Raw genomic sequence first — 12,647 nt, 5'->3', positions numbered from 1 at the left:
AGCTCAGTGGAGTGATTCTGGCAGAGTTCCTGCCAGAATCTGGCAGAGATCGCCCCAGTTCTCCAGCTTCCCAGAAATCCTGTTAATTACTAAATATTCCCTTTCAGTGAACTCCTTTTCTGTCTAAATCAACTCAGGTTGGTTTCTATTTCTTGCAATAAGAAGCCTAAGTAAGAAACAGCAATTGAATTGGACTCTCTGGGAATGAGGCCAGGTGATTCTTACTCACACAGATGCGAGTTTGAAACCCACTATCTCAATGCTGACAACTCTCAAATGTGTGTCTCCAGCCCACTCCTTTGACCTCCAAAGTCATATAGCTACATGCCTTCTTGACTTCTTCACTTGGATGTCTCAAAGACCTATAAGATGTAAAAATAGAATTCTTGACTTTCCTCCAAACCTGTTCCTCTCCCAGATTTCCCCTTCCTGGGAAGGGTCCATGACACTCTTCCATTAGGAATTTGGGAACATCCTTGATCACTCCCCATATGCACTCCATCAACAAATCTTGATGCTACTACTTATAAAATCTAGAATCTGCCCACTTCGCCAACAATCACGGCCCTATCCACACCACCACTGTCTGTCTCTTCCATGAACAACTGCCGACAGCCTCCATGGGTCCTCTCCTGCTCCCTCCAAGCTAGTCTCCACACGGCAGCTGTTATGGTCTTTCTGAAATATGAATTCGATCATGTTGCCTGACTGCAAAATAAATTAAATCCAAAGCTGCCACCAGGGCCTCCAAACTTGAATATGACCGAGACCCTGCCTTCCTAACCAAACTCATCCACCGTTGCTCTTCCATGTACCCTGTACATGTACTCTGTTCCATGTACCTATGTTCCATGTACTCTGCTTCTGATCCTCTGGCCTCCTTTCAGTGTCACAAATACTTTAGGTTTTTTACTGACTCAGGGCTTTTGCCTAAGGTGCTCCCTCCAATGGAGCACCCTCACACCATTATTCTCTATCAATGCTCCTTTTAAAGTTTTCTTCTTTTATTTGTTTGTTATTCAACGAATATTTTCTGAGCACCTACTATGGTGCTATGGATACAATGGTTAGGTAGATTCTATTCTCATGGAAGGCAAGATCTAGTGAGAAATCAGATCTTAATACAAATAAATGTAAGATTTATCTAGGATGCGTGCTGCAAAGGAGAGAGATACAATCCTATTAGGGAAAAGTGAACTAGAGCAAAGATGGAGAGACAAGTCAGGAGGTCAGTGCAGTGTTCCAGGGGAGAGGTGATGGTGACGTGGACTAGGGAAGAGATGAAGAGAGGCAGATGGAAGGCAGAGACACTTAGAAAGTAACACTGATGACCCTTGGTGATGAAGTGTGCACGTGGAGCTGCAAGGCTTCCGGCTTGCGTAACAGAAGAGAGGGAGGGACCACTGTTTGAGAAGGGAACACGGGACGGGCTAGCCTTGCCAGGAAGTCAGGGGTGTAGCTTTGGACAGGTTGAGATGTCCAAGTGAAACAGCCAAGCGAGCAGTTGGACATGAAGGTCTGGGGTGAAGGTACAAATGTGTGAGTCACCTGAAGGTGGGAAAGGACTGAAGCCATGGGTGTGGGTCAGGTTGCCTGGAGAGAGAGGCCAGCATGTGAAGAGATGAGGACCCAGGACTGCATTTCAAGGAATGCCTTGACAGGGAGAATGAGCCTTCATGCCACTTATCACACGTGCAATTACTGACTTACTTGTTTACCTCTTTACTGCCTGTCTTCCTCAGAAGATTGTAAGCTCAGTGGAGCAAGGACTGCATCTCTTTTAACGAGCAATGTGTCTCTCCTGTGCCTAATACAGTGCCTGGCATGGAGTGGTCCCCATGCATAATGCTGGCTGCTGTGTCCCTCGGCAGGGCCGACCTCATCCATTCATTGAACATGATTGGATCCATTGGTCTCCATCGTCTAGCAAAAAGCCCAAATGCTTAATTGGCATCCAAGGCCCTCCAAGTCGTGCTGCACCTCCTTGGCTCTCCAATCCATCTTTTTAATTCCACTATACCTGAGCTTTCCAGACTGGGGCTCATCTATACCTGGTATAACCAGAGGCACAGAACAGGATGAGCGCAGTGCCTCTCTGTGGAGCCCAGATTGTGCCAAACAAAGAGGAATTGCTGTGGTCATGTAGGGGGTTGGGAGCAACTTTCCAGGCCCTGGTCCCCTTCTCTAGATGTGCCCCCTCCCACAGCGTAGGTCTCTGTGGTCATGTTTCCCTACTTGTGTCTATCCCTCCATGACCTCTGCTGATGAAAGCAGGGGTGGAGACCCAGCTTCTGGAACCAGTCCAGAAGCTGGGCCGGGCCATCAAACTCTCTGCCAGGAACCTGGAAGTGGGACACAAGACTGGCTTGGTTGCCTTTAGATGCTGGACCAGTGAGGTCACGTGAATGTGGGGGCTGAAGATGCCTGACTTCCCCAGAAGACTGTGTGATGCCCTTTGGGGCCTGTGTGATGACAAGTGAGCAAAAGCACCATTCAAATGTGCAGAAAGGAGGAGAGGCAAGAGACAGCGGGAATGATGAAGCAGCTGCCTTTGTTCATGATGACTTCCCAGCCTCAAGTGAGGCCCTGCCCTGCTGTGGCCAGGGTGAGGTCTACCTGTGCCTACTGCTCTTCAGTCCAGGAGGCACCTCTAATTCTTTAAAATGAATTTTCTTTCAACATAAACAAGCTTGAGAGGGTTTAAGTTTCTTGGAAACAAACAATCTCTAAGATTACCTAATTTTTATTATTTCCGATAAAACAAAAGTATTATTTTTGTAATACAAATACAGACACATGGCAAAGCAGAATGTAAAATTCACAAGCATACTAAAAATTAAATCCTTTCTGAAATAAGATTCAAAAACACTAAAGTCACCAAGAAAAGATAAATTTGACGCCAATGAAATTTAGAACTATGCATTATAAGGCATGATACTGATTTAGGTAAACATTCCTCTAAATACTGCCCCTTTACTGATAATACATTTTCTCCGAGGACAGACACTGGGAAGCATGCACATTTCCATTGCCGTTACCTCTAGGAAAGAGTACAGGGATTGAGAGACATGGTCAGAGGTGACTTTAGCCTTTTGTTATATTTTTTAATTTTTTAATTAAAAATTAGTATGTCTTTTGTACAATTAAAACTTCACTAAATTAAAAAAATATATATATATAACACAAGTCTTTGAAGATTCCCTATGTGGTGGACTGCTTCATCCAAGACCCACTAAGAAATTTAAATTCACTAGTAGTTTGAGACACATGATACAGCATGAATTCTCAGCACAGTCACAGTAGCTTTCCTGATTTCTGAATAAGCTTTCTTCCCATCTGCCTCCAAATTCACTTACTTGTTCTTTCCACCTAATGGAATTCTTCCTTCCTTAAAGACCCATCTGGAAGTGTCACCTGCTCCAGGAAGTTTTCCCTGGTTGTACCAGTCTTCACTGCTCTCTCCCTCCCTTGCTCCATTGGCCTCTTATGGCACAAACCATACCTTTCTCTGTGTGCTCAAGACAGATTCCTGGGGTTCCACTTATCTCCCTAAGACAAGCTACATCTCCCCCACCAGCAAGCAAAGCTGAGCAGCATCTTTGTGTTCTTGGTGTCTAGCACAGAGACAGCATGGAGAACTGACAGAGCACAGGCCTTAAAGTCAGACAGACCCACTATGTGACACAAGGCAACTGCCTTAACCTCCCTGGGCCCATTTTCACATGTGTTAATGTGAATGTCAGTGAGATGATGGATGTAAAGGGGCCCAAGACAGGAAGAAGGTGGTTGACAGAATGATTATCTGTCTTAATACCCCCTCACATTTGAACAGTTTTTAATTAAAAACAAAAACCTTTAACAATCCAGAGAAGTAAGCAAGGAGGGATTATTAGACCCATTTTAACGGTTAAATAATTGAGGTTCAGAGAAATTACATAGGGACTTTAGAAGGAAAGAGAATAGGACCAGGGGTTAGAACATTTGAGTGGAAATGACAGTTCTTCCCCTACCCAGCTGTGAGAGCTTAGACAAGTCTCTTGCACTCTCTGGACATCAGTTTCCCCAGCTGAAATGAGAGAGTTCCTAGGTGATCTCTATCTTAATGGGTCCCTCAGAACTGACATTCTAGTTTCCTGTAAACTGCCCAAGATCCTTCCCAGCAGGACTGTAAAAAAAAAAGCTGCAAGTCCCAGAATAGAGTCTCTAGTTATTCCCAGGAAACTAGCTGGGACTGGAAGACTTGCTTTAAGAATCAAATTTTTGGTGAAAAAGAATATGAAAACAAATATATGTATATTCATGTATGACCGAAGCATTGTGCTACACACCAGAAGTTGACACATAATTGTAAACTGACTATAATTCAATGTAAATAAATGAATTAATAATAATAATAATAATAATAATAATAATAAAAAGAATCAAATTTTGATTCAGCCAAATGGAGCTTCAAGCCTAGAGGTGGGTTAGTCATGCCTAGAACTGGGACTAGGAGGGGAATGCCAGCATCAAACTACATGTAAATATAAACACAAATGCAAAGCCAAACAGGAAACCTTAGGAAAGTCCAATCCAAAGGTCAGATTCTACCTTTTGGGGCACTGAAGTGCTGAAGAGAAAAGCTGTATTTGGGTGTCAGAAACCTTTCTATTGCAAAAATGAACCCTGCACGCACCAAACTAAAGTTGCAAAGGCAAAGGAGACTGGGTTTTGTCTGGCCTAAATTGGGGCAAAGCTGAGGCCTGATGGGAGCCTATTGTGGCCCCCAGACCCATTCCAAGGGCTCCCTCCCCCAGGCATACACAAGTGCTTACGCACACCAAGCCAGGCAAGGCCAGATGCACGGGCATAAATGGGCATTTCTGTCCCAGGAGAAGGGTCATAGTACAGCCTTTTCTCCTGATCCTGCTCTGATTTAACATTTTAATGAACAACCCAGAGAGGACTGTGTGAACTGTGAAAGCCCTAAAGATGCAGATCACACAGAACACTTCCGGGTCACAAAATGTGAGGCTATGAAGACAAACCTCTGGAAGCTCTCTCTTCTTAGGATCAGGCTCTGAGGCAGTTTCCCCATGAGCCTCCAGTAAAATACAACCTACATTCATAGGTGGTGAATTCAAAGCTACTGTTTCTGCCCAAGGAAGGAAGCCAAGGGTCACTGGTTGCTTCTTATTTTAATTAAAACATATATCTATTATAGGCAAAGCACTAGATTAGGCTCTGTGAGAGAAATGAGGACAAAAAAGACCCAGTCCCTGTCTAAAGAGGTCTGTCAGTTAACCTGATAATCATTTCTTTAATCAAAATGCATGCTTTATACACGCGGCCTCACATAAGACCATTGCCCTGTGAGGTAAACATTATTATCCCCATTTTCCAGATGCCAAGAGTGCGGCTCAAATAGATCAGGTTACAGGCACAAGCTCACACAGCTGGCAAACTGCAGATTCAGAATTTGAACACAGGTCTGCCTCCCCCAAAGTCAATGATCTCTCCAAAGTCCTCTATCACCCCTACAAAGTGATACACACATACTCCCAGATGGGGGTTCAGGCTGAAAGGGGAGAGGAGAGGAGAGTTCCCATAACTTTGGCTCTGGGTATTAAGAACTACTGATCTCTGCATCTGCCACACAGTAGGTACTCAAACTCCTATGGTGAAGGGTGGAGGGTGAGAACTACTGCTGAGGTCCAAAATGCCATGCAAATTCAGGGCATCGTTTGAAAGGGAACTGCAGAAACACATTATTCTCCCTTGGCCCAAAGCCTCAGGGTGTCTGCTCTAGAATAATCTGGCAGAAAAGGCCTGGGAAAGCGCAGCGGGTCTGAAGAAGAGGAATGAACTCCACTGAGCAGGGGAATGGGGTGGGGCAGCCCGAAAGGGCCAAAGAAAAGGCCTGGGACGCGTTGCTGAGAAAGACAAAGAGGAGAGGGGAGGGGAGAGGAGAACATAAACTGGTGAACAGCCTGGCCAAGGTGAACCCCAGCTCCTGGCGCCTTCTCATTCGCATTCATTACACACACACGCCAAATCGCAGAACCAGCAGCCTGGGGGAGAGGTCCTCCCTGCAGCCGTGGAGAAGTTCAGGACTGAGGCGGGAAGGTCTGCTTCCCAGAAAGGGAGTGACTTGGGGCAGGCAAGCTTGTGGGGCTCCAAAGATGAAAACCCAAACAGATGCAGTAAGACGCTAAGCAAACCCACAGGCAGGTCACCAAGAGCACTGGGGGTATGTCCCCCGACCTGTGAAGTTTGTCGTCCAGGTGACCTCGAGGCCCCCCCAAACAGTTCCTCAGGCCTTCCCCTGAGTCGATGGTGAGGACTCAGATGTTTCAGATGCATTCGGTTCTCACAGATCTAGGAAGAGGGTAGGTTTCTGCGGCGCGGTAAGGGTCATGGCAGCTCGGTCACGCCTGTGAAGGTCAAGGCGAGGCCCTCCAGGGACCCCAGACCCCTCCCGCCTCAGCCCCCTTACCTCCTCCCGCGCCAGTGCTGCCCCCCGGCACCGGGGCATCTTGGCGACGAAGGTGGCAGCCCCGGCCGGGGAGCTGAGGTCCTCTGTGGTGACGGCCAGGAACTCGGCGACGCTGAGCTGCTCGGGCATGGCGGGAGCAGGGCGGGGGCGCCGGGGCTGACGGAGTGGGGCGCGAGGGGCGCTCGCTGCAGTGCGCTGGGCTGGCCTCACCACTCACCGCGGGAGCCGTCCCGGCCTCTGCACGCCCCGCCCCCTCTATGCCGCCCCGCCCCCTACTGCCTTTGCCGGGCACAGCCGCGTCCCCTCGTGTTCAGAAAGCGCAGCTCTTTCCCGCCCCTCCCGCTTCTCGGCCCTGCCCCCGGCCTTCCAGCCTCCCTTCCCGCCTTAGCCTGGACCACCCGTCCGGGGCCCCGAGCAGGGCTCCTCCTCCCCGCCTCCCCCCACCCCCTGGGTTCCCAGCCTTAGAGAGCTCCGCCCCTGGCTCAATGCCCCGCCCCTGGCCTCTCGCCGGGCTCCTTGTCCGCGTCTCCGTCCTCCCAGTCCCTAAGAGCTCCGCCCCCGGCTCCCTTCCCCGCCCCCAGTTCCTAGGCCCCGCCCCATGCCTCTCTGCCTTGTTCTTCGGCCTCCCTTAAAGCTCCTCGGCCCTGCCTCCCTCTCTGGGACTCCACGCCTCCGCCCCCTTTCGTCCCGCTCCCTAGCCTTCCAAGTTATCCTCCCTCCCAAAGTCCCGGTGCCCCGTCTCCGCGCACTCCTTAATACGCCTTGCATCTTCCTCTCCCACCCATTTGTTCCCAGCCCTCATGACCTCACCCCCCCCACGCCCCTCGTCTCTCCCCCAAGCCCGGGGGGTCCCGATGCCCCGCCCCGCGCCGAATCGCCCCTCCGGCCCCCTGGCTTCGTCCCTTGCCCCCGCCCCTAACCAACTGCGCCGCTTTCAGGGTGTGTGGCTCGGCCCCCCAGGGTAGCTGAGTGATTTGGGGAAAATTACATCCCTTCTTGGAACCACAGTTTCCTTCTCTGCAAAATGGGAAGTCTAATGCCCACTTGGTTGTGATGTTGCGAGGAAGAAACCTAACAGGTGCGTGTACCCGATAGGCGCTCAGGAACTGGTTCCCCCTTACCAGGCCTTCTTACCCACGCCTCCATTCTTCCTGGGCCCAGTCTAGTGTTTTTCACCCCTCAGCCTGGCTCACCATCCCCACCTGGCTAAAGACTGCCACCCCTCCCCACCCACTAACCTCTGCCTCTTGGGAACCATCTATATCCCTGGGTGGATGAGGGATGGTGTTCAGGATAGGGATCCACTTAGGTTTAGTTCAGGAGCCTGAAGTCCTCTGAAAAATATCAGGGAAACACTGTGGTGAAGAACATGGGCTTTGGAGTCTGATAGACCTAAATTCCAGTCGTGGTGCTGCTGCTGAGCAGCTGTGTACAGCTGAGTAATTTGCTTGCTTCTTTAAGCCTGAATTTTCCTCCTCTTGAAATGGCCAAATGGTCTATCACCCCACTAAGTGATTTAGAGGATTATACAGTTTTCACAAGAAAAAAAAAAAGATATACACCAAAATATTACCTGCTGAGGACATTATGAGTAATTTTTTTTCTTTTGGCTAATCTGTATATTCTAACTTCTCTGTAACGAATTTTTGCTAGTTGTGTAATAGAATTAAAAGTTGAAAAAATGTGTATTATCTGATGGAAGAAACAGGACAAATAGACTGTGAAATACAATCCTGGCTGACCCCTTCAGTCACCCTTCTATCCACTCTAGTCTATTTTCAGCCCAAACTACTACAGTTATTTCAAGGTCAGCTAGGATCTCCTTATCTTCAAATGCAACAAGCAGGTTTCTTGCTTGACTTCTAGGAACGTTTGGCACTGTTAACCACTCCTTCTTTCTTGAAACACTCTCTCCCTTGGATCCTGGGACAACCATTTTCCTTGGTGGTCCTCCGTCCTCTCTGGTTGCTCCTTTTTAGGGTCCTTTCTGAGATGTACTTCCTCTGCATGTATCTTAAATGCTGGACCCTCTGCTCTTCTCATTCCACCCAGGCCTTCTGGACACCATCATCCAACCTCACCAGCTCCCGTTACACCATGAATGTTGATGTCTTCTGTATTAGTTTCCTCTGTAACAAACTTGGTGGCTGAAACCTTGGTGGCTTAAAACAATAAACATTTATTCTGTTACAGTCCTGGAGGTCAGAAGTCTGAATGAGTTTCACTGGACTGAAATCAAGGTATCAGCAGGGACATACTCCTTCCAAAGGCTCGAGGGGAGCATCTGTTTCCTCACCTTTTCCAGCTTCTAGAACTGCATTCCTTGCATTCTTTGGCCTGTGGCTAACCTCTTCCATCTTAAAGGGCATCTTGCTTCTGGGTCATTTTGTCTTTTTTTTCTGTGGTCAAATCTCCCTTGGCCTCTGTCTTATAAGCACATTTATGATTACATTTTTGGCTGGCCCAAATGATTCAGGATAATCTCCCCATCTCAAGATCCTTAATTTAATCACATCTGTAAAATTCCTTTTGCCACATGAGATAACATTTACAGGTTCTAGGGATTAGGACCTGGGTATCTTTGGGGGCCATTACTGAGCCTATCACATCTTCCAAAGCTCTGTCTCCAGCCTGGAACCTTCTCTGGCTTAAGATCTTGTATCCAACTGCCTATGGGATGATTTCATGTGACTATTTCACAGTCTACATGTCCAAAACCAAACTGGTCATCTTGTACCCCACTCCTGGTCCCAGGTCCTTTTCTGTCCCTATTTTGATGGACGGCACCACCATATACCCCCTAGGGATCATCTTCCCCATCTCCTTCCAGCAACCTCCATTAAACCATTATCATTACCTCCTAAATGTCTCACAAATGTGGCCACCATCTCCATCTCCAGGCCAACCCCAGTCCAGGCCACAGCACCTCTCACCTCCTCACCAGTATCTCTGCCCCAAGTCTTGTATATCTGATCTGTGGCTCCCCTGCTTGGAACTCTTTAATAGCCCTCATTGCTCTCTGGATGAAAGATGAACTTTTTTCATGGCTACCTGGTTCTGCAGAATCTCTTGCTCCTGCCATTTACAGCCTTATCTCTCATGCCTCCTTTCCTGCCATGAGTTGAGCCCTCCCATAATTCTTCCTTCTGCCCATAACACTCCCCCAATTCCTTTCAACTGGTCAAATTTGATGTCAATTCCTCCAGGAAGCCTTCCCCAATGTCCTTCTAGGGACTCTCATGGGACCCGGTATCCCCTTCCGCAGCACTTCTCACTGAGGACCGTAGTCACCTGTTTGCTGGTCCAGGGTCTGGCCCACTTATTTATTTTTTGAGCACTTACTATGTACTAGTCACAGCGCCAAGGGCTATACAAGCAATAGTTCACTCAATCCCTACAACAATTCAAGGAGGCAGGGAACTTTATTCTTTCCATCTCCTATAGGTGGGAAAACCGAAGCCTAGAGGGGTTAATTTGTATAAAGTCAGAATGAATGAGTAATATAATCAAGATTCCAACCCAGGTCTACATGACTCCAGAGCTTTATTTTTGTTTTTGTTTTACTATTAATCACCAAACTATGCTACCCAACTAGAAAATATTGCCTCCTATAAATTAAGGAGATATAAATGTCCCATATATTCTTTCCTATAATTAAAACACACCACCTACCAGCGGCAGAGTACTGATATAATATCTTGCAGACTAATAAATTCCTTACTATATGGTGAAGCAACTATTTCAAACAGTTCAGGTTTGTTCCTGAGCAGAAAAAGGAGTGGAGAGGCTTTGGATTCAAAGATAGGCAAGATATGGAGCAGCTCTCAAGGAACTTGTACTGAAATAATCATAAGATGCAAATTATAAGTGCCCTTGAAGAGGTGCTATGGGAATTAGGGGTGAGGGAGGGGGAAAGAGTCCCTTTGGTGTCTGGCTCAGAGAATAAGGGCACCTGAGGTAAGCCCCAAAGTATTTGAGGGAGCTGGGATAGAATGAGCCAAGACAGAGAAGAAAGACAGCACAGAAAACTCTGCTCCTGTCCGTGTGGACACATGCTGTAATGTCTTTAATAAAACAATTCCTCTTGACCTAACTTCTCCCTTCAGCCACTGCCCCATTTTGCTGCACCCTTCTGCAACGTAAATCATTGAAAAGTCACCACTATATTCACAGTATCCAATTGCTGTCCTCCTGTATTTTTCTTTTCAGTAAAATAGCCTTTGCTTTTATTTAAATATTATGTAAAAGGCGCGGGGGAGGGTATAGCTCAAGTAGTAGAGTGCATGTTTAGCATGCATAAGGTCCTGGGTTCAATCCCCAGTACCTCCTCTAAGAATAAATAAATAAACGTAATTATCTACCCCCACCAAAAAAAAAAAGGGTATATAAACGTCATGTAAAACACTCAGTTACACCGAAATTTTCCCTACATTTTCAGTTTTGGGGTAATCTTTAAGTAATCTATAGGTGTTGGGTGTTACGTCATGCCCATGGTTATGTTTATATTGGATTAAAATAGACAGAGAAGAAAAATGTAAGAATCCCAGTGTTTGATGTACCTAATGCAAATACGCTCTTTCATCATCATAACTTTTTAAATAGAACCTCTTAGGATAGCTTCTCTTTATTTCTGCATCAACCAGTAGCACAGAGTCAGGAGCAGCTGCTTGAACAATCATCCAACAGCATCACTGGATTATTGTACTTGATTTTGGGTCAGAGGCAAACTGCCATCTGTCAAGAGGAGAATCCGGGATGTTGCTGGGATTAAGCAGTGGGGAGGGTGAGAAATGAGCTGGAGGCAGCTCCATGGAGCCACTGGGCAGAGCAGTTAGGAGTTCAGGAAGGAGGCTGTGCCCGCACTCCAATATTCTCCCTCTGATCAGGCTTTTGCCCCCACTAACTGCTGAAACTGCTCTCATCAAGGGCGACAGTGCCCCCTACGGTCCTGAACCAAATGGTCAGTGCTCAGTTCTCACCACGCTTGGCCTCCAAGCAGCTTCCTTCACTTGGCCCCCAGGCCACCACACTGTCTTGATTTTCTTCCCCCCTCACTGTTGCTCCTTCTTCATATCCCTTGTTGGTTTTTTCATTTCTTTCTGATTTCTTAACACTAAGGACCCAGTCCTTGGTCTTTTGTCCCCCTATCTCCATGCTCATTCTCTTGACAATCTCATCCAGTCCCATGACTTTAAATACTATTTATATCTTGATGATTTCCAAATTTTTTAACTCCAGCCTGGACCTCTCCCTTGAACTCTAGACGCCTATACCCAACCACCTCCCTGACACTCCCACCTGGAAATCTAATAGGGCATCTTGAACTTAATATGTCCAAAGCTGAACACTTGACTTCCCTTCCCAAACTTCTTTCCCCATATCAGGAGATCTGTTAGCTCTCCCCACAAAATAGATCCAGAATCCACCACCCCTCATCACTTCACTGCTACCAGCCGGATCCAAGCCACTATCATCTCTTGCCTGCATTACTTTCAGAGCCTTCTGATTGGTCTCTCTGTTCCACCCTTGCTCCTCTACAGGCTATTCTTAGCAAAGCAGCAAGTGATCCTTTAAAATATCATGTCAGATTATGTACTTTCACTCTTCAGAACCGTCTCATGGCTCCTCATTTCATGCAGACTAAAAACCAAGTCCTTGCATGACCTGCAAGCCCCACCTAATCTGCCTCTCTCTGACCTGATCCACTCTGCACCATGTTCCCCACCTCTGCTCCAGTGATACTGACTTCCTTGTTCCTTGAATGCACCAGGCACATTCCTGCCTTAGGACCTGTGCACTGGCTGTTCCCCTGCCTACAATGCTCTTTCCCTAAATATCCACATGGCCAATTCTCTCACTTCTTTTCACATCTTAGCTCAACTGTCACCACCTTAATGATGCTTATCCTAACCATCCCATTTAAAACTGCAATCACCTGTCTCTCCCCAACACACTCAATCACACTTACCCTACTCTAATTTTTTTTCCTATTAAGCATTATATCTTTAACATACTGCTTCTCTTATTTGTTTATTGTTTGTTCCTTCCATTAGAATGTAAGTTCCGTGAAAGTAAGGGCTCCTTTGTCCTGGTTAGGGCTTTGTGGGAAACCAGGTTATGTGCCCAGGCTTTGGAACCAGACTGCCTGGGTTTGAATCCTGGCTTTACCATC

At 47.1% G+C, this 12,647-nt stretch overlaps 1 protein-coding gene across 1 annotated transcript in view; it reads right to left on the bottom strand.

The window, feature by feature from the left end:
* Positions 1-6,767, bottom strand: part of ASAP3 (ArfGAP with SH3 domain, ankyrin repeat and PH domain 3) — a 43,515-nt gene extending 36,748 nt beyond the window's left edge. The window contains exon 1 of the mRNA XM_006196757.4: positions 6,476-6,767. Within this exon, the coding sequence (XP_006196819.3) occupies positions 6,476-6,604 (129 nt within the window). The 5' untranslated portion in view covers positions 6,605-6,767. The remainder of the gene's footprint in view (positions 1-6,475) is intronic.
* Positions 6,768-12,647: the final 5,880 nt, after the last annotated feature.

Source organism: Vicugna pacos, chromosome 13, assembly GCF_048564905.1.
Source record: "Vicugna pacos chromosome 13, VicPac4, whole genome shotgun sequence".
NCBI lineage: Eukaryota > Metazoa > Chordata > Mammalia > Artiodactyla > Camelidae > Vicugna > Vicugna pacos.
This window is presented reverse-complemented; position numbering and strand designations above follow the sequence as displayed.